The sequence below is a fragment of the Gekko japonicus genome, unplaced genomic scaffold, assembly GCF_001447785.1.
Source record: "Gekko japonicus isolate JY-2015 unplaced genomic scaffold, Gekko_japonicus_V1.1 scaffold163, whole genome shotgun sequence".
NCBI classification, from domain to species: Eukaryota; Metazoa; Chordata; class Lepidosauria; order Squamata; family Gekkonidae; genus Gekko; species Gekko japonicus.
The window spans coordinates 343,653-366,543 of NW_015161950.1; the positions used below are offsets into that span (position 1 = coordinate 343,653).

A 22,891-nucleotide genomic window follows, 5' to 3' on the forward strand; every position below is an offset into this window, starting at 1 on the left:
TTGCAGACAACTAACCAAAAAAGCCAAAACAACTGTAGGGAGGACAGTGTGGAATAAGTGATCACAGTAGAAATGTTGTTGTTCAAATTTCATTGTCCTGAACTCCTGGTTGAAATACCTCTGTCACCACATAGACGATGGAGGCATGTCAATATGTTTTTAAATAGCATTCAACATGGCCTGTTACTTAATTTGTGCTCTCTTTTCTGTTGTTGCTTGTTTTAGGTGTCCTGAAAGCCTTCGTCCTGAGACTGTTAGACCTTGCTTGCTTCCCTGTAGAAAAGATTGCATTGTGACTCCTTACAGTGACTGGACACCATGCCCTTTATCATGTCAAGAAGGTACTACCTTGAGTGTTTACTGGTGTCAGCTCCACACTGCATGCCTTCAGTTTTTCAGCTTGGAGAGTTCAGTGTGACTTTAGTATGCTTAATGGTTTCTAGTTTGTTCCCACTGAGTCAATAGTGGTTTTTTACTTCATTTCTATAAGGCTACTGTATAATCTTCATTAGGATTGGAACTATTATTAAATATATTATAGAGTAGGGGGGCAAGGTGAATTGGAGCCCCTACCATGAAGTGTCATTATTTGAGAGTAACTTTATTCTATTTGCTATCTTGGCTTCTTTTAAAAAACCCTCCATGGTTGTTTCCTTGTCATTTGATAAGATGTAAGTGGTACCTTTTTGGTATTATTAGTAGCTTGCATAGTGTGAAAAGCAGAATGACCGGACATGCTATGTTATTGGGCTAGACTTACAGAAAGAGGAACTTTGTGCCTTTGAGACTATATGCAGAGTAGGGGTGTTTGGTGTATAGATGGAAGCAATATGATGGTATAGAACACAGTTTAGTGTATCACATTCATTTTTATTAATTCAGAAAAGCACACGTACAAAACTACAAAATAGCAGTAAAATGGGAAATCCTTTACAAATATGAAGTTCTGGCATTTGAATGAGAGATCCCATACATTTTTGGAGCCCCTGTGCAATATGGTTAGTTGGGGATTTTTTGTTACATGATATTTTGTTGATTTATATGATATTTCATCTTCCCAACTTAAAGGCATAGATATGAAACAATATTCAATAATGACAGCATATAGAAACCAATATAAAATGCATGCAAGCTTCATTTATTAGAATAATTTTGACTATTAAAACCCCCAAACCACTGATAATCTATATAACAATGTGGCAGCAACTTCTCCAAAATCTTTTCTTGACTTTTTTTTTTTACTGCATTCAGATGCTGTTATCATGTTTCTTCCCAGGATTTTATTTTATTTCTGAAAAAACAAGGTTAAGAATGTGGCAAAATGGCAAAAGGTAGATGTTTCACAGTAAAAAGGTTTAGAGAATGCAGTAAAGCAGCTAGACAGAAGGGGGGGGGAGACTGATAATCCTTAGCCAAAAGTGAGGAGGAGGTAACTGAACTCGCCTAAGACTTCTCCATCCTTTTCTGGATTATTTATTGCAGCCTGCTAATAGTGAGGGGCTATGTACATAATAAAGCTGTGTTAGCCCAAGGAAGCTTGGAATAGTATCTGGATGTTCAGGGCCGGCCCCAGTTTATTTTGCACCCTAGGCGAGGATCCCTTCTGGCGCCCCCCCCCCCCCCGGGGCCCACCAATTTTCAAAAATAAATGCATTTTAGGAAGAATGAAAGACGCCCCTAAGGGCCAGCCCGCTCAAGGCGATCGCCTAGTTCGCCTAGTGAGTGAGCCGGCCGTGTGGATGTTCTCCTTGGAGGTGGGAAAGAAGGCAAGCAGAAAATTGACTGGGGTTTATGAACAAACTATGAGCAGTTAAATTGTATCTGTTAGAATAAGCAGGATTTGTATAATAGATTGGGTTTATCATGACATCTTAATGCAGGCAATACATTAATTGTTTAAGTTTGTTGAACTCTGTTGCCCTGCAGTGTTTTGGAGTGGAGAGGAAGTCAGATATTAGCCATCCAGTGAATAGATAGAAATGATTTTCTTACTTTTTATAATGCCATTCTTTATAACATTAATAGAGATGTAAAATGCCACCTTTAATCCATTTTCCCTTTGAGTTCAATGTGCATTCATATCTTAAATTGATATTTGTAGAGCTTATGGGAGAGCCCCTTTGAAATAAACGTGGTAGTTGTGATACTGCAATCCTTGGAGAACTCTGTTTTAGGAATATCATCTGGAGGTGCAGGTAGTTGACATCCCCCTTACAAGCAATAAATCGCTGAGAGTGGGTTCTTTACGTTAGATCAAGGTGGTTGCTGTTTTATCTATTTCTTTGGAAGAAGGGAGTCAAGACAGAATGAAATTCTGAAAAACAAACACACATTCATGTAATGCTAAGTATCATATTTTAGCACATACTGTCAGATGTTTATTTCTACTGCTTTCTCTACTAGTTACACATCATAAATACTGTATGATTTTCTTCTGTGCTGTAATTATAAGTACAGGGGAAGAAATGACTGAATTAATGTTTCCTAGATATTTCTGCCTTATTCCTTTCTTTTTCTAATCTTAGCAGAAGGCGTTCTTCTTAGTATGCACCATCATAGCTGCAGCTAGTAACATAATTCCATGTTCATGTGTCCTAATCCCTCTGTGGTATATGGTGATTACTCATTGCCACCTATTGTCAAAAGCCATGGAATTGTTATACTGAATAGATAACTTTTATGGCTCACAGCTGATACTCTGTCTTGTAACAATGAGACACATACAAAGTCACATTTGCAGCCCTTCTGGTTAGTGATTACAGTATACTCTAACTAATAACGGATTAGACAGATTAAACTTGTAACCTTTTTGAGAAACTAAAGAGCATGTGGAGCCTGGATGGCTTGATGTGGAGGCTGGAAGGTTTAATGTGAGGGCAGGAAAAAAACTGGGCATGCTTCTTTTAACGTGGTAAATGCAATGAAATACACAGTATGGAAACATTGGAGGCACCTGTGAAGGGCTTCTGCTGCTCTCAGTTATCAACATAATGTCATCTCTTTTTTAGTGCTTATAGGGATGTTTGAGTGCACGTGTAAGAACATGTAGAAATTGTAGAGATGGTCAACCATATCAGTGTAACTGACAGTTCTGCAAAATGAACCGAAGAACGTCTATTAATAAGCAATATTAATTCTTTAGTACTTGCTCATACTTGGCAGGAGAAGCCCTAAAGTGGTTTTCTGTCTTTAACCAAAGCAACCCCTTTTGCTATCAACTGCTTTTGCTCATGCTACTTTTCCGTTACAAGCTTATGGAGAAACTGTGCATCTTTGATCATTTAAAAAATATGGATTGAATGTTTTGAGCTCTGAGGAAAATTCCTTCATATCCATATGCATTGCAAGGTGGTAGATTCCTCTTGATGTTGGCAATAAGAATTTTAGGGTTCTATATCACAGCCTCTGCCAGCTAAGCAAGATCTCAGATATGTCTAGGAAAAGGTGTAATTTGTGGAATTTGAATAAAATCTATAGACAAAAAGTAGAGTCGACCAGTTCCAAATTCTAGCAGTGAGAAGCAAAAAAGTATACATATTCTCAGCAACAGACATGGTGGTAGTTTCATTCTGCACTTGTAAAGGGCACATTTGGGGATTTTGTCCATCCATATGTTTTCAAGGACGGTGAGAATTTCCTATGTTCAAAGCAAAATGCTGTATGCAAATTGATTCTAAGGCCTCAGTGTAGGGAGAGATTCAGAAGAAAACCACTACACTGAAATGGTAGATAACTTCTATTATGAATCCATAAAGGCAAACAAATATTCCAAAAGTGGCTAGATCATCTGCATTATTCTTTCAAGTCATTAGGAGACTTTCACCATATATAACATGTACAGCAGCATCAAATATTATCTGTCATTTCTTTTATTTATTTGGAGCTCAGTATATCCCAGCTGCCATCAAACTATTCAACCCCAAGGTGGCCATGCAAGGTTTATATATATTTGTGTCTGCGTTTTGTGTGCTTCCCTGGAAGTCATGGTTGACGTCTGGCGACCCCTACTGGGGGCTTGGACATTTTTCAGAGAGGTGGCTTGATAAGCCTGCCTCTGCATCCCGCCCCTGGTATTCCTCGAAATTCGACCTTTCAAGTACTTGCCAGAGTCGGCCCTGCTTAGTGTCCTAGATCTGATGAGACTGGACTTGCCTAGGCTATCCAGGTCAGGGCTCCATCTGTGGAATTCTGACTTGTGTAGTGGGGGTAGCCATCCGAGCTGAATTGGGACAACCATCTCTTGAAGCTTGGGCTTGTTTAAAGGCTTTCCCCCTTAAAGTTAAAATTATACACTTCAACACCCAAGAGGGCTACCTTGGCTTAGTCAGAGAGGATTCTTATGTTTCCCACTGAGATAAACTTGTTGAGCAACAACTGTAGCTCCTCAGTCTTTCCTTGGACTCCCTTTATTCAGTTACCAGACAGGAAGCCATGAGAACAATTAAGAAACGTCTCTTTAAGTATGACTATAACAGTACAATCTGTAGAGCATGACATGTTTGTGTTATTCTTCTATCTGGAGAGCTTCCCGATTACTGCTCATATCTGACTGTTCCTCGCTATAGGCATGCCTTTATGTTGGCGTGCCTTAATGCCCTACCATCTACAGGTTTGCAAGGAAGACGTCTTAAGATACCATATCTGATAGAGTCTGTAGCTGTGGTCCAGGTGGTGTAGACACCCTGTATCACGTGACCTTTGAATGTAATTACTTTTCTGAGCCTAGAAATCGTTAAATCTTCCTTGCTCCAAAATATAGATCATATGGAGACATTGCCTGTTTTATTAGAAGATAATAGGAGACCTATCACTCTTTTGGCTGCAAAATTTTATGCATCTGTGATAGATTTTCGTAGCTGTTCAAATGGGATCTAGCTTTTTCTATATTTTAGTAACTAATAAGGTAAGAAGCAGTATGAGATAGAGACACACAATGCGTAGATGTGCAAATCAATATTTACATCAGTAAAAACATATCTCCCTTGTTTTAAAAGTAACAAACGTAACAGTTTTATACAAAATATGTCTTTTCTACCAAGAATTACTGTGATCTCATTATGAATGTCCAACTCCTAGAAATGTACTGGTATGTGCTGGAAAGTAAAACAGTAATTTTTTTGCTCATTTGCAGGGGCCACTGCAGTCACTAAACAGTCTCGGCATCGTGTCAGCTTGCAGCTCCCTGCAAATGGTGGCCGTGATTGCCCAGATACTTTATATGAAGAAAGGGACTGTGAACCTCCTCCTGTCTGCAATTTTTACAGGTGATGGTTAATGGACTGTAGAATTTTGAGCAAAGGTTGTTTGGCTTAATAAATATTAGCTGATGAGGGAAGAGGGGAATTAGTCTCATGTCTTGAGCATGGGGTAAATCAGGATGTACACGAAAGAAAGAAAGAAAGAAAGAAAGAAAGAAAGAAAGAAAGAAAGAAAGAAAGAAAGAAAGAAAGAAAGAAAGATGAGGAAAAGGCACAAAGGAGCTCTGTGAGCCCTGACATCAATGCCTTCTCATAATAGGATATGGGCCTGAGTTTCACAGGCAATTAGTCATCTCAGTTAAGCGATACAAAAATGCCTTGTTCAAACAGTAACATGCTATTACTGCTTTCAAACGCCCTGATGACCTCATGGCAAGAAATTGGTGAACTGATCTCACTCTGTCCAATAACATCATTCATAGAATAATGATGGTAGTCAGTGACACAGTTTTTAAATCTAGTGTTCATATCCTGATGGCCAAACTCCAGGAACGGTGTTCAATTTGGGAGGCAAGAAAGAGTGAGCAGTTTAGAAATGCATTGTAGGTGTTATTTGTGATTCCCACTGTAGTAGAAAGAAGGGTAGATAGACCCAAGAGTGCTGTTATCTTGTGTGCTTGCCATAGAGAGAATAATAATGGAATAGTGATGATGATGTACAACAGATGGCAGACAAAGAGAATATCTACCAAGTGCTTCCTTTGAGGATTGGATGTGCTTGCCTGCTGCATCCTGCTTTAAGGCAACCCACGTATCTGTGGTCCTTTCATATTCAGGGGACACACAGTCTGCATGACATACAGAGATGATATCAAGGCCAGTGCAGGCTGCTCTGTCCGACCAGTTGATAGGCAAGATATTGGCATGAGGTATCCTGACCACATAATCAGGATTTAACACAAGAGCTCCTCAAGAGTGGGAAGTGCCCCAATCAGATGTTTGCTTTACATATTTTTTTTGATTTATTTATTTAAAATATTTCTATACTACTCATCTCCTCGGGCTTTGTTTGCTTCATTTATTGTCCATCTTTCCCTCAGAGGCTCAAGGCAGATTATAAGATTTCAAAAATGGCAATAAAACTAAAACAGTACAATAAAAACTATCTAGAAAAATTCAAAGACATTAAAACTAACAGTATTCCCTCCAGAGCACCTCCATTTTACACATTCTATGGAATAATAATAGTGTTGGAGTCTTTCTGACCTTGTTAGGCAGGCCATTCCACCAGATGGAGACCACAACAGAATGCGCAGGTACAGGCAGTTGTTAATTATACCCATTAGTAGATTGACACCTTCAAAAGATCTTGCTCAGATGAGTCAAGTTGTCACTACCCATTTCCCTGGTAGTTGAGATTTTTCTTATGGTCCACATCAGAAAAGATACCTCCACCCCCCCCTCCCTCCCCCCCCCCCCCCAATGTCTTTTCTATTTATTTTCTTGCCAGCACAATATAAAGGAATATCTTATCTTCCTTTATCAGACATTACCACTCAGAATCCATTAGTAGATTGCTGCATAACTAATTGATAGCTTTTGGGGTATTTAATACAAAGCTTTGCTAAAAATTTTACCCTGGAGATCTTGGTCTTTAAGGTGCTACTGGACTCCAACCTTATTCCTTTTAGTGGTGTAATCCTGAACAGAGTGATGGCCTTCTTAGTCCATTCAAGTCAATGAGTTTAGAAGGGTAGAACCCTGTTTATGATTGCTGTGCAAAAGTAAAAAAAAATCATGCAAAAGGTTTTTTTTTGTCATTATTGCTCCTAAGACATGTTTACTCCTCCCTCTCAAACACTGTTGTTTACTTCATTAGTAAAAGATTTTGATTCGTTAGGTGCATGCAGATATACTAGAATATACAATAGGAGTTCGTTTCCCATGGTGCTGGCAGGGCAAACTATACAGAAGAAAACTTACAGATAAAGTTACTACTTGTGCAAGTTACTACTGAGAGGGTGCACCTTCAGATGTATCCCTTAGTTGCAATGTTGGCTTATCCTGATTTGTTTGACATTTCTTGCCTATTTGGACAGTGGTTTTTGAGATGTTTTTGGAAGACCAGCATACAGATTTTTTTGGTTTGATTTTTTTTTTTTCATTTTTGGGAAGAGGAAGAGGTAGGATGAGGTCTAGTAGAAGGTCTGTCTGCTTTCATTGCCTGTCTGACAGACTACATGAAGCATAAGCATATATAGACACTTACTTTGGAACAAGCAACTCATGTTTCACAGAGAAGATTCATAGAGCTTTTTCTCATTATACCATTAGGGATAGCAGCTATACATATCCCCCCCCCCCCATTCAAATATTTGGGGTTACTGACAGAACAAGGAAGAAAATGGAAACAATGCTGTCTTGCACCATGAAATGTCATACAGACTTTTTAGCGAACGGGATGCAAAATTATTTTGTATGGATGAATACTCTGTGCAAAATTTTCAAACAGATTTAAAAAGTGGGAACTTGAAAAGATACTATCACAACCATCCTTTTTTGGTTGTTGTTAAAACTGTTGTTCAAAACAGAGTGTATGGTTATGAAAAGTCCCTTGTGTGAAAATGTTTATTTATGAGAGACAATCATTGGTATATAAATATGTATATAAAAAGCAATAGATAATTGAATGCAATAGGAATCTGAATAATTCTGTAAGCTCTTATTGAAGTTATTTATTCAAGTGTTGATCTTATGCAGGCTCCCACCAATTTGTTATTCCTTTGACTTGGCATTAAATTTACTTTGTGCTGGGCCTGCATTTCCCAAACTCAATCTGCTGAAGAACTTTTTCGAAGCAGTAATTAAAACAGCTTCCACAGAGAACCACAGCAGAAGGACTATTTCACTTAAAGCAACTCTAAACATAAATTTTGTATGATGCTAGTGGAGGTGAAATTCCAAAATGGGCCACATGGCACACGTCCTGCTGCCAATAGAATTATTATTAATTATAGTGGGTTGGATTGAATTACTTCTTTTCTCCAAGCTGGGGCTCCTTTCTGCTCAGTCATTCTTCAACAAGAAAAATATCCTCCCCCCCCCCCCCCCCCCGATGGAAGAAAACTGTCAGAGGAAGTCTTTCTCTACATGGGAAGACTTGGTAGAAGGGAGTAATTGGATCTAATTTTGTGAAAACAGATAATTTATACAGCAGTAAGAGTATGCAATCAATGATGAAAGGACTTGGTCCCTCTCCCAGGATTCTAGTGTAGTTTTCACTGATGTGGTAAGCTGGAGCTCTTTGTAAAAGTCTTTTTTCATCTGCCTTTCTATCTGCAGGCTTTTTTTTTTTCTTGGGGGAACACTCGTTCATGTGAGACCTTTCCTACATTCTGAAGGGGTACAGTCCAGATACACATTTACCATCTGTGTGGGAACTAGACCATAGAGTTGTTTCAGTATTGAGTATGCTGTGTTTCTTCAAATACACAGATTATCAGCAACTAAAATATGAATATTAGTCACAAATTTTACAAGAAAATGATGGGTTGGGTGGAATGAGAACAGATTAATGATGTCAATATTGTTTAATTTCTGTGTATGTGCAGAATACACTTTGAAAAATGTGATGTGATCACTTTCCCATTAAAGGTGGAAGACACACAAATGGCGCAGGTGTCAGCTGGTACCCTGGTATGTTCGTCAAGATAGTCCAGGTGCTCAGGAGACGTGTGGTCCTGGTCTACAAGCTAGAGGTTAGAATGATTTGCAACTGTTGTTATTTATGCTAGGAATCACTATTGAAGAGGGCATCGCTGTGACATGCCACATCATGAGGTTTTCCTTCTCATTTATAAATGTTATACAATTACAGTTTGTACAGTCTGTGGTTGGCAACGAAAGGCATTAAATCAAGGCACTCCAATCACATGGAGATGTAAGGATACCTTTTGTTCATAGACTTGGAACTATGCACATAATATCATATATCTAGTTTTGAAACCAGCTCCTATGAGAATTTTTTTAGAGAATTGGGTGAGGTACAGATAGAGGGTATTTCTCTACAGACCTTGAGTACCTCCCTTCCCCAGGTTATAGTTTATATATATATATATGTATATATATGTGTATATATGTGTGTGTGTGTGTGTGTGTGTGTATATATATATATAGTTAGTTAGTTAATTAGTTAGTTAATTAATGTTTTTACCAAAATATTGAGATCTCTTGACTCTACATCACAAGATCACAGCTGCCATTTTTGAAAACAGAAGAGCAACATCTTGCCCTGTGGCTGAGTCAGGCAGGCAGGGAGAAGGTGTCTGGCTGCACAACAAGGAGGAGGAGTTGCCTCCACCAGCAACCAGCGCAGGAGGTGGGCGAGGAACAGGGTGGGTAAGGAGGACAGGGAGTTAACGCCACACGCTTCTGCCATTCCCCCCTCCACCACTGCAGGTGGGAGGATAGGGAAAGAATGGGAGCTACTGCCCACACCTCCTTGTGCCCCAAGCGATGAAAGTGGCAGCGTTGCAAGCAGGTGAGGGGAGTGGGAGCTGCTACCACTACTCCCCACTGCTGCAGCAGCCACATGAGCCAGGCAGGCGGAGGTGGCAGCACTGGCTGGCCGGTGAGTGACCGGCTGAGCAAGCAAGTGAATGAAGGGAGGATAGGATTCCCCACAGGTCCCCTACTTCTTTCTTCTAATATCAAACAGCATGGCCTTTCGGTAAGGCAGTGAAATGGTGCTATCTGCAAATAAATATGAATGTCTGCTTACTTACTAAGCCCTTTTTACTAGGTGGTATTACTAACCTGCATGCTATGAGAAGCTACAGCTATGCATTACCACACATTGAACTTCTGTCAAAGGGACAGAACAGTTTTCTCCAGGCCTGTTGGCAACCCTATGAGCAGCAGTTTTAAGGCATACCATGATGTGTAGCCTAAAAGGCTCTTCTTACTAATTCTCATATTACAGCAGTGATTTTTAAATGGTGGTTCATTTCTGAATGTGAATTACAAGCACTTTGGGGTTGTGCTACCAGGATGGTAGCAATAGTGGTGGATGTTGTTAACACAAGAGAAGAGCATCACAAAAATTACTCATGGAAATTCAATGGGTCATGCTTCAGAAACAAGAGCAAATTTTCAGGAGGGCATTTCTGTGAAGGGGCATTGTAGTTTTTAATGCTTGTTGAAAGTTTGTAAATGATTTTTATTGCATTTATTGGTAGTTTTTGATGTTTCAATCTGCCATGAGTCTCTGTGAGGAAGATGTAAATAAATAAAATAATAAGCTTATGTGGCTTATATCTTGAAATATTTGGAAGTGGTGCTATTGCAAAACTAGCACAATTTTTCAACTTAGAAAACAATCCTGTTAAGCCTCCTTGATAGGATTTCACTCTAACAGTAGTTACTGTGCCAAATGTTTCAGTGTTGCAATGGGGTGTGGCTCAGTGGTAGAGCATCTACTTGGCATGCAGATGGTCCCAGGTTCATTCCCTGGCATCTCTAGTTTTGTTTTTATTTTATTTTTTTTAAGAGATCAGGTGGGAAGTAATGGGAAAGACCTCTGCCTAAGACCCTGGAGAGCTGCTGCCAGTCTGAATAGACAATACTGACCTTGATGGACCTGTGGTCTGATTCAGTATAAGACAGAGTCATGTGTGTGCTGGGTACTGATGCTCAGTTTTGCAGAACTTTTCTTTTTGGCATTTAAGTGGTACTAACGTTATGTCTTAATCAACCTCTTAACAAAACTCTCTGCTACTGAACACATTTATCTTATTTCCTGTTGATGGTCTCTATCCCAACACTCTACTAAGCAAAATCAGGAACCTTCCTCTAACTATACTGACTCTTCCTCCAACCCAATAGCTACTTAAGTTGGAAGAAGGCTTTGTAGGCTAGAGGAACTTCCTGCAGCCTAAGGAAGGATCCCACACAATATGTAAATATTACCAGAGTCTTCATGATAAATATTATACAATAACGGGAGGACCCATGTGGACTTGGGGGGGGGGATCTAATTTTCCCTTCCCCTGCTATCTTCTGACTCATGAGGTAGTATTGGTGCTGGCTCAGAGTGCCTTTAGGAAGGCCCTGAGACCTCAGCCTTGCAGGAAGTGTATGTCAACGTGGGGCTTGGGGATAGCTTTCCTCCTCTTCCTCCAATGAGGACTCATCCTCCCATGCTACACCAGGGCGATCTGTAGCACCACCTGCCAGCCGGCCTGCCTTTATCTGCCTTCCTGTTCCAGCTTTCACTCCTCCCCCTGCAATCTGCCTAGAAAAACTATGGCCCTGTTGAGGCGTCCTGGCCTCCAGGCTGGTCCCAGTTGCACAGTGGGAAACACACAAGGACCTACAGGGGGCACCTCTCTTTCACCTTTATCCCTCTTCCCGCACTATTTCCTCATTATCTCCTGACAGCCCCCACATCCTCACTTTTTCCTGATTCTGTCTCTCCTTTCCACCCACCCACCAACGTACCTTTTATTGCCTCCCATCTTTAGCAATGTTTTTTTTATTTTTTCATTTATAGTCCAGTCTTCTCCACAGTGGGGACCCAAAAAAGCATATGCCATTCTCCTGTCCTGCGTTTTAATCCTCACAACAACTTTGTGAGGTAAGTTAGGATGAGACTGTGTGACAGGCCCAAGGTCATCCAGTGAGCACTGCAGCAGATTGGGGATTCAAACCTGGGTCTCCCAGATCCTAATCTGAAACTCTAACTCGCTTTCATGGGGTGACTACTGTTGTACAGTAGAAGCAGCTAGACTTGAGTGAGTCGTGCAAGTCTGGGGGGGGGGGATAGCAGATTGCTTAATGGTTGCAGGATGGGCCTGGCCTCAATGAGTGTTCCTTCAAAGGCCCAAAAAAGCTAACGAAAGGGTCCTGTCCTCTCCCCTGCCTTTTACTGACAGAAACCAAGGCTTGAAGGCTGGTAATACTATTGTGGTAGCCTAGAACCCTCACAACAGCCACAGAGACGGATTTCATTTCTTAAATGTACAGATGCTTCTTGTATTATGTTGTGGTCTTTTAATCCCCCTGTATAGTTTCTTAAGATTTCAGATACTTCTACAAACTCAGGGGTCTTTTTCATGTTTGTAGAACTATCTGTCTTGTCTGTTCATGGCTCTAGTTTCTGGATTTAAATATTCTTAGGTTTGGCCATATTGAGTATTAGGTGTATTGATTCCTGATTGAATTGTATAACAAGCACGCAGATTTCAGCTCTGGACTTGAGAGATAGTTATCTACTTAGTCACTAGAAGGCATATTCTTATGTATATAGTATGACAGGAACAATGGCCACTTGAAGCTATCCCCGGTTTTGAAACTTCAGGTTTCTCTTCAGTAGATCATGTATTTCTAATCTTTGTCATGGTTTTTAGGCGCTGTAAAGTTCGTGAGTGCTACTGTTCATTAAATGAGATTTTGAAGTTATTCCAGATATGCCTTTTTTAGGGCACTATTGCCATCAAGCAGTAGCAGTACTCTTTTAGTACCACAGTATTGTTTATGTTAGCAACAGTGGAATACATGATAGGATGAGCATGCATGACACATGCATATTTATTGGCCATCTGTCTTTTTTTTCTCAGCGGTGCTTGTTGTCATAGTCCTTTTGGAAATTGACAGAAGCCGGTAAAATATATGTGGAGGAGGCTGCCCTAGTCAGTTCATAGACATAATTAGAACACATTCATGCCTTGTTCTTCTAATTAAAGATTAATGTCTTTGCATTTTTCAATTTTTTTTATCACTGAGCTTGTGTGACTGCAAAAGCTGCCTGTGTAAATCAGAAAATTAGCTTGATTCATTCTCCAAGACAACTCTGATTCTAGCTGTCCTGTATAATGGAGTTTTTATTGCAAATCATGTTAGTGTAAATGAACATGTCATCACTTTAGACTGAAGCGAAATAAAGTACATATCTTTGCATTTTGTCAACAAGGGTATTTTTCTTTAATATTTTTTGCATTAGTTGTTTCTGCACCCATACATACAGCATAATAAAACATAAAATATTTCCTACAATTTGAAAAAAACAGTCATCTTACCATGGGAAGACAGTAGCCATTTCCACACATATTGACAGGGTGGGTTACTTCATGTAGATTTTAGTAATTTATTTATTTACAAAAATATATACCCTGCCTTTCTGCCTTTATCATGGCCACTGAGGGGGCTACATCAAGGTGGCTAACAGGTAAAATAAGCATTATAAAAACACATCTTAAAAACCATTAAAACTAAACAAAACTCATCATTAAAACAATTAAAAGCAAAGCTAAAAAACACATGGTGGTGGTGGAAAGCGCTATCATAAGTCATAGCTGACCTATGGCGACCCCCTAGGGTTTTCAAGGCAAGAGATATTCAGAGGTAGTTTGCCATGCCTGCCTCCATGTCACAATGCTAACATTCCATCCAAATACTAACCAGGGCCAGTCCTGCTTGGCTTCCAAGATCTGATAAGTTTGGTCCAGCCTGTGCTAACCAGGTCAGGGCAAACAAACAAACAAACCACATACAAGAACATAAAAACAGCAATTAAAACATAGGCCAGGAAGAAGGGATCACTGAGGGAACACAAGATGAAAAGAAAACGTACTCACCAGGTGACAGAAGATTGCAACAGAAGGGGACAGATGAGTCTCCCTGGGGAGAGAATTCCAAAATTTAGATCTTCTTGTTACATGTGGTTCTCCATGTTGTCTGAAAGGGACAATGCATAGATTTTCAGCATCAGTACATACAAACCAGCCAGCTGAGCGAGCAGACACACAGTCCTGGCATCAGTACCAGAGTGTTACCCAGGTTACCTTGAAGCTGATGAGGAGTGTGTGTGTGTGTGTCTAGAACTGAAAAGAAAGGCAAAAGCAGGGGTAGAGTGGAAGGAGGGAAGGACAGTTATGGGCAAAGCTGTAATGTTGTGTTTGCCTATCTGTATCACATCTGGATTGAAAAAGGAAGAGGAACAAAAACTTTATCAGGAAGCACACCCTAGATCATGCCAGGAGGGAATGATGTAGCAACTGTGCATACTGGAAGCATTGTAGGTACTGCATGTTCCCAACACTTGCAGTTGGCAGGCTCTTAATATGCACAGTTGTAATGTCTTTAGAGGGCTAGTGTCCATCTGTTATCAGGAGAAAGTGCTGTTTGTTTTTTAAACAAAGTGTGAAAAATGGAGGTTTGTGTGTGGTCAAGAAATCTAGAGCTCAGATATGAACTAACAATGCAATGGAAGCTTTTCTGTATAGATCCTAATTGCTGTTCAAAAGGCATATCTAATTTCTTTTAAGTCTGAGCTTCATGCATAAAGCTGCACACATTCGTAAGAAATGGGGTAATATAGGAGATCTTGAAAGAAATGGCTTGAAGACCCCCCTGTCAGAAATAAAATATATTACTGTACAGTGCAAGTTTATGTTTCCCTTGACATGGCAACTCCACAGCATTTCATGCCTGTCATAAAAAGCCTTGCTGTTTTGATCAAGAACGTCTCTGAAGCTGAGACTGGCAATTATGCCAGGCCTTGTCTTTTGTTTCTGTATTATGTAACCACCCAATGGAGACGCGAACACAGAAGTAATTTCACTTGAATGAAATGGTATTCTTCCTCATAATAGTGAAAACTAGTAGACATCAACCCAGCTGTCACATAAAGGGATTAAATATATATTCCTGGAAAGCTGTGCAGCAGAGTAGAGTTCTTATCACTTCCAAACAACCATTGCTATATATTCTACCTCGACCACATGTCTTTGAAGCCAAACTACTGCTTCTCTTGTGCAAAGTGGGGTTGGGAAGATGTGATATGCAGTGGTGTCGCTTTGGAGATGAGGACGTTTTCTCCGGATGCTGGTTTCCCCCCTGCAAATCTGCCCTACCACCTGGTTTCTCATCAGCCTGACCTGCAGGTGTGTGTTAGGGATACTGAATATGGAACTATTGAATTTGCAACTAGCTGCTTGGAGGTGAATGTGGGGAGAGGGTAACAGGCTGCTGAAAGCATGATTAAGCATCCTCCTTCAGCCCAAAGGTAAAGGGAAAGTTTTCCCCGATACACAATGGGAAATGGTGGTAGTGAGGAACAGTACCCAATAGTTAATGCAGAGTGGATACAATCCTGTAGAAGATCAACACGCGGAATTTTTAATAACCATTTTGTTTGACCAGTATAGATCTTCCAGAGGAGTAGCTCTAGAAATGCCAATATAAGAAAGCAATTGAAACTGTAAGCAAAAGCTGAAGATACAGTAGCTGGGAGGACCTACATTGGAGCAAACAAAAAACGAATGACAACTTTTCAAAGAACTTGCATTTATCGTTATTTTTATTATTGCATTTCATCTGATTTTAGATAAATCTGAATATTTTTACTTGAATCCAGAACTGATAGAACAAGTTCTCAACCACAAAAGAAAGTGATTTGTCAACTTTTCTACAGTAATTTAAGTATACGAAAGTGAAAAAGAAGTAAAAACATGATTCACACAATTGTAGTTGGACACATCTGTATTAAAAGGGTCATTCTATACATCCATCATGTCTTTGTCATAAGATACTTCAAATGTGCATGTAGTTCTCAATGTAAACTAGAGGATTTAGGGTTTTTAAATATTAGCTTAAGTAAAGCTGTCTTTTGGGGGTCTACTTTTTAGTTTTCTCATCATGTCTCAAGGGGAAGTATGTTCTAATAACAAAAAAGGGAATAACAGTTACTAGAGCAATGTAGCTATCTAAAGGCAGGGTAACTAAAAGTAAAATTTATCCATCAGTAGATATTTCAGCTAAAACATACAGATATAAGATTCTGTGAAAACATCTACAAAGCATGATAATGATACTTTTAATTCTGCTGAATTGTTGCTTCTGAACATGAGAGGAGAATGAGAGAGGAGAATTAATGAGGATGCTTAAATCCAGTAGAAATGATCATTTGCCCACTTAGAAATACTTGAAGCAGTTAACGTGAACATTGTTATCTGAAGAAGTGTGCATACACATGAAAGCTTATACGCAGCATTAAACTTTGTTGGTCTTAAAGGTGTCACTGGACTCAACCTTTGTTCTATTGTTTCAGACCAACATGGCTACCCACCTGAATCTATGAATTCACTTTGAAATTCTTTTTTTTTAAAGTGGTATAATTTAGCTGTGTTTGGCCTGGGTGTTCTGAGTACTTGTTACTAGAGAGAGAGAGAGAGAGAGAGAGAGAGAGAGACCAAAATGGCATTTATTTATTTATTTATTTATTTGATTCAATTTTTACCCCGCCCTCCCCACCACAGGCAGGCTCAGGGCGGCTTACAATAAGGGTTGCATACATGCAGCAGACTTTGTATTTAACTACTCCCATAATAATAATATATCAGCTTATGGCACTTTGTGATGTAGTTCAAGCTGAGCTATCAGCTCTAACTATATCAAGGTCTTTTGTCTGCAAAATTTGAAGTGCAGTTTATTTCGTACCACACTTCTGGGAAACCCCAAATGTTAAATTGGGGAAACAGTGCATTCACTAAGCTAAATGCATGTAAAATTTCATTATATTGCCAACTAGATCCTTAAATTTTAGGGGACTATTTCACGGTTATTTGTGTTTAATCCAGAATAAATCACATATGTTATTCTTGCGGCTAATGCCTGTAATCAATTTGATGTGAGTGGGTAAGATTAATTATTATTCTGGCACTATGTGATAAGAGACTGATTTCTTATCCCAGATGTCATTTGCACCATGCAAATAATGCACAGAGGACTTGGTAGATAGAATATGTAATGAAAAATGCCATATATTAGGATGTTTGCAAATGAAGAATTTCAGAGGAGAATTTGGGCTATTATTTAACCAAAAATACTTCCTCACTTGCTGTATCTGTTATCCTACAATCCACCAAAATTTCTCTTACAACCCTTTTCTCACATCAAGATGGGGTGGACTGGCCATTTAACTTACAGGGAAATTTTCCAGTGGGCCTTTGCTCTTGAGGGCCGCTGATGGTCAGGAACAAATAGAGTCAAGACCCAGCACCTCTGCCAAAGCTTCAGGGCTACCTGACTCAGAGTAGACTTTTAATCAGCAATAGTAGCTGGCATCAGCTCATCAGTTGTCTCATCCTGCACTGCTCCAGTGAGTGTGGTAGCATCTGTTGTTGGCACCACTGAGTGGCCCTGCAGCAGGGGCTTGCTGGACCATAGGGGCCACTTGGCTTAGCTTGCTTCAGGACCATTTTCACTTACCAGCCTGCTCCTGCAACAAGATGATTTGTCAGTACGCTTATGGGAATGATCTACTGAAGCATGTTCTCATAAGACCTAGGCTGTCATGGTATTATTTGCCTGTTACATACTCTAACCCAACATGGGTGAGTAGTTGTATTTATTTTTTTATTTTGTTTTTATTTACTTCATTTATAGCCTGCCTTTCTCACAGCAAAATATGTTTCACATGCTTTGTTGCTTTTGCGTGTGCCAAAGTTACCTTACAGTGAAATAAAGGTTAACTGAAGTTACGAATGAAGGCAAGGGAATGCAGAGCTTACCCTGCATAGAACAATCTGTACACACTCTTGTCCGTATATCCGTATATAACCCTAAAGTGCCCTGCCCTGACCTGGATGGCCCAGACTAGCTTCATCTCATTAGATCTCAGAAGTTAATCAGTGTCAGCCCTGGTTAATACTTGGCTGGGAGACCACCAAGGAAGTCTAGGGTTGCTACGCAGAGGCAGGCAATGGCAAACCAGCTGTGAACATCTCTTGCCTTGAAAACCCTATGGGGTTGCCTTAAATCAACTGTGACTTGATGGCACTTTCCACCAACAACCCTTAGGCTAGAAGCAGTAATAAAAAGAGGGGGCATGGCATATTCTTCAGTGACGCTGCAAGCCCAACATCATAACCAAGCTGGCAACCGAACACACTAGCAAACCAAAGGCTGCTTCAGGCCTCTTAATTCTTCTCTCTCCCCAGTCACTTTATTTGTCTCATCTAGTACTAGGCTTACCATTCCCCAGGTCCAGGCAAGGGAACCCCCACTTTCCCACACTCCTTCCCACCGTGGGCCAGCTGGCTAGTGAGAGGAAATCCCCCCTACGCAAGCAGTGATGTTGTGTGTGATGCGCAGACATCACTTCTGGAAGTTGCGTCAGCGTGTCAGTGACGCAGGGGGTGACACTCTGCTCTTTGGGCAAAACTCTAAGGTAAAATTGTCCTCAAACCATAGAGTTTTGCCAAAAAGCAGAGCAACTCCCCCCCAGTGTCATTGACTTCTGGGTGACATCAGCGCATTGCATGATGTCCCCACCCACTCCAGGAATGCCCCCCCAATCCCCCCACTGGTGCAGAGGAACAACCTGGCAACCCTACCTGGTACTCCCTCCTTCTTGTCCTCTGCCAGCAGCTAGAATGGGTTAACAAAATGCCCCCACCTAGTAACCGCATACACCTTCTGCAAGACACTTTCCTCATGTGAGGATGGAGTGGCAGAAGAGGGGGCAGTAATAAGGGAGTGCTTGGGAAAGGGCAGTCCATTTGAACCTTCATTCACTTGGTTTGAACCTTTGGTTAGTTAGCTGGTATGCCCATCTAAAAGTGCATTGGTGAAACCTCCGGTGTGAGCCCTTCTTTATAGTTCTCTAGCCTTCAGCCTGAGAGTTGCTAAAGAAGTCACTATCAAACGGGGCATCGACTTCTGTTTTCCTCATGCAACGGCCATACCACCCTGAACACGCCCGATCTCGTCTGATCTCGGAAGCTAAGCAGGGTCGGGCCTGGTTAGTACTTGGATGGGAGACCGCCTGGGAATACCGGGTGCTGTAGGCAACAAATCAAAGTTCATTCTGCTGTGACTTCTCCCAGTTCACAATGTGTGAGAAACCAGTGGAAGACTTGCATCTTTGTGATTGTCAGGAGAGTCAGCCTGACACAGACATCCAGTGGAGCTTTTTAAAGATGTTCCCCTGACATCCCCTGTCAGACAAATATTTGGCTTGTGGCCTTTCTTTCTATAGATTATCCTAAACACACGTATTAAAGAAAATAGTATAAGAATTAGTCATAAAATATTGGTCAAGCTGGTTATCAGGATCAATAAAAATTAAGCCTTGGTTCCCTCAGACTGACTCCCGTTTAACTGCTTGCTATATCTCTACATCTTTGCCAAGATTTCTTCTTGGCCTGTACTTGGAGTTGCTTTTTAGGAGGCAGCACTATGGCAGAATGGTATTTTATATTCTGTTTGCAGACCTAGGAATTCTTCATGGTCCTGTTCATACCGCACCATTTTAGATTGTACCTTGGAGGTACAACTGTACGTTTCACCTATAAATGTACAAAGAACAAAGACTGCACATGAGCACTTCCCACAATTCATATTTGTTCATAAAGTGCCCACTGTGTAACATTAAAGCCCTTGCACAATTGTAGGTCCTGTGTTTATTGTGTTGCTCCCTTGGTTGTGCTACTATATCAACATGTTTATAGTCATTTTACCATTTAGAAATATCACCATTCTTATTGTTAAATATGTGAAGGGAAGTCTGTACCACCGCAGAGTAAAAATTAATCTCCAGTCAATTAACTAGATTTGGTGAAAGCAAAATAGTACTTGCTGTTCTGATCCCTGCAAGAGTCTTTGGGTTCTGGGTTAGAACTTATTTCCATATTTTCAATGGATCAGAATCTTAATGTTTTCTAGGGAGATGCTCAGTTAAGGGATATCAGGCTGAAAATAAAAAATACTGACATATTTTTAGCTTTACTGTTGAGAATTCTGAAAGCAGTAAAATTTGCAAAGTCTTTCACTTTCTTTTTCCTGCCCTATGTCCACTTATTTAGGAGCATATCCTACTGAAGTCATAGAAATTTACTTCTGAGTATGAATAGTGTTTTGCTGCATAAGTATGAAGCAAAAGTAGGATGCAGTGTAGTTGATTCTTCTACATGGTATTTCGTTTAGAAGTGGTTTATTTAGAGACTTCAAGCGAGGGAACCTTTACCTTTAAGCACATAAAATTGGTTAGCAAGAGACAGGTTTACCTTTCGGTATTAAATGAGCTATAGGTATTTGTAGGAAATGGACAATTTTAATTAAAAGTTTAACCAGTACCCGAAAATATATGTAACTTTTTAAAAAATATACAAGCTGAAGGACCGTAAGGAATCATGGCAGAGGGAAAATTTCTGGGAAGTTCTTCTGCCCAGCTCTCCATTCAGGATGCTAATAACTTTCAAACATTTATAGCTTGTTTCCCTACCTCTTGTGGTCCCCCCCCCATTAACCGATTCTCAGCATTGCAAGAACAGTGAACATGCTCAGTTTTCATTGGGTGTGAGGGGGTGTGAGGGTTTCTTTTTAAATTTGCAAACAAATATTTTGATGTATATCAATATACAATATAAATATACAGAAACCTCACCTTGTCTATGGATGAGTCCCTTTCACTGCCTTTGTGACTGACCATTCACCATGAAGTTGGCTAGTACAAGAAATGATTCTTTGGCTTCCATTCAACTTCTTTTATGACATTTAGGTCCCAGTCACACGCAGAAGTAGCTGCACGAGAGGCATGACTGCTGGGTGGATTTTAAGGGCACGATCACACAGGAACATCTGGCAAGCATCCCGCACCCGTCGGCAACCTGTCTCACTCCGCCAAAGACGTGGAGTTAAAAAATACCTGGGAAAGTGTAGTATCAAATGGGTTGCGATGAGCTGCAGAGTTTCCCATGTGATCGCTCCAGTGTGCTCCAGTTGTGTCACTGATCCCTCAATGAAGCGCGCCGGAAACACGTGGTGAAGAAAAAACCCGATTCACCTGCCGCTGCATCTGATCATGCAGTGGCGGGTCAAATTACTGCGGCGCAAATAGGCTCGCCTTCCCCCCCCCTGCATTTTCTGGCACATGTGACTGGGACTTATGATTGGTTGGAGAGAAGAACCTTTGTGTTGGTGTGTGGGGATTTAATGACATTTTCAGTTTGTACAATGTTTCCAAATATACGTTCCTTTCTATTTTCACATGGAATAAATATAATTCTCATAAGAAGGTTTATCTGCTTTTCAGATTTTAAAAAAATGTTCACAAATGTAATTGTAGTGTATTTAGAATTAGAAAATAGATTTTTGTCTCCTATTGATATCCCAGTAAATCCATTATTTCAGAGTGTTAGTAACACTGAGAGGATAAATTATTCAGTAAAATGGGGTATAATAGACAATGGCATTATTTGTTCCTTCACTTAATGGCTTGCATTGTATTTTTTGCTTCATTGTTAGTGTCAATTCCTGATCTGAATTACCTGAGAGAGATGCAGTATTTTCTTCTCTGTAAAATATGAAAACAAATGCATAGTGCTAAGGCAACAATATTATTCACAAACATATTGCTGACATACTAGCTTATATGTGGGTGACCTTAGCTTCTACATATATTATCTAACAAAAGATTTACTAACTAGTCACAATTCTGCTTTCAGCAATAACATGTCGCAAACAAGATGGTGGACAGGCTGATGTCAGTGAGTGCCTTAAGTATGCAGGCTCATTACCACCTTTAACACAACTCTGCCAAATCCCTTGCCAAGATGACTGTCAATTCACAAGCTGGTCAAAGTTCTCTTCTTGCAATGGAGACTGTGGAGCAGTTCGGACAAGGAAACGGTCTCCAGTTGGTAAGAATTAAAAGAATATCGACACAGTTGAATTAGCTTTCCTTATGTCTCCAAAACCCCCAGTTGTTATTATATGCATTGTTAATCATGCTAATTTTGATAATATTCTAGATTGACTTCCCAAAAGGATTGAAATGCAGATGCCTTATAAAATAATTTTTCAGGCCAAAATAGAGAGAACTGATTTCTGGGTGGTATTTTTATGACAATGTAGTCCCTAGGCCAGGAGTGTTGAACTCATTTGTTACAAGGGCCGGATCTGACATAAATGAGACCTTGTTGGGCCGGGCCATGTGTGTCATAAACTTATAAAGGACACAAACACAAAGGGTTTTTTTTTACTTAAAATCATGCTTAGAACATTAGCACTCTTGCAATATTTTGTTTATTTAACAGTATCTGATAACTGACACCTCTTGTTCTGAATTATTGCATCAAAATGTCTGTGCTTTTGCAATCTTGAGTATGTTGTTCAGGTATTTATCTGTAAGCTGCAAACCTATGATGACGGAGCAGCAGCAGAACTGGAAGAAGAAGCAGAAGACAGCCAGTTCCACTGCGGGCCTGATAGAAGCCCTCCTGGGGCCTGATGCAGCCCCCGGGCCGCATGTTTGACACCCCTACCCTGAGCCAATATCTGAATGGCCTAGAAGGAATTGAAGTCTTCCATTATCATTTATTATTATTGATAGTGCTTTAGTTCCCACAGACCCTAGAAGGAGTTGATGCTCCAACTGTCATGTCATGTGGAAGTTAATTAGGAATAAGACTTGTACTCTGCTTAGGCTCTCACAACAGAAGGGCTGACATATATTTTATATTGGATTATAGTACATTCTTCATAACACTTTTTTTACTTTGACATGTATGCAAAAGGTCAGAGATACAGTCCAGCAGTCCCATAGGTAAAAAATAGTGGGTAAACTAATTAGAAGAAGACTTCAGAAGTGAAGTTAAATATCTAAGCCACAATCTTAAGCATGATTAAGCTGC

At 40.2% G+C, this 22,891-nt stretch overlaps 1 protein-coding gene across 1 annotated transcript in view; it reads left to right on the forward strand.

Annotated features, from left to right (window-relative positions):
• THSD7A (thrombospondin type 1 domain containing 7A) overlaps window positions 1-22,891 on the forward strand; it is a 322,475-nt gene that overhangs the window by 238,462 nt on the left and 61,122 nt on the right. The window contains exons 10-13 of the mRNA XM_015429430.1: window positions 226-341; window positions 5,132-5,264; window positions 8,853-8,956; window positions 21,704-21,898. Of these exons, the coding sequence (XP_015284916.1) occupies window positions 226-341; window positions 5,132-5,264; window positions 8,853-8,956; window positions 21,704-21,898 (548 nt within the window). The remainder of the gene's footprint in view (window positions 1-225; window positions 342-5,131; window positions 5,265-8,852; window positions 8,957-21,703; window positions 21,899-22,891) is intronic.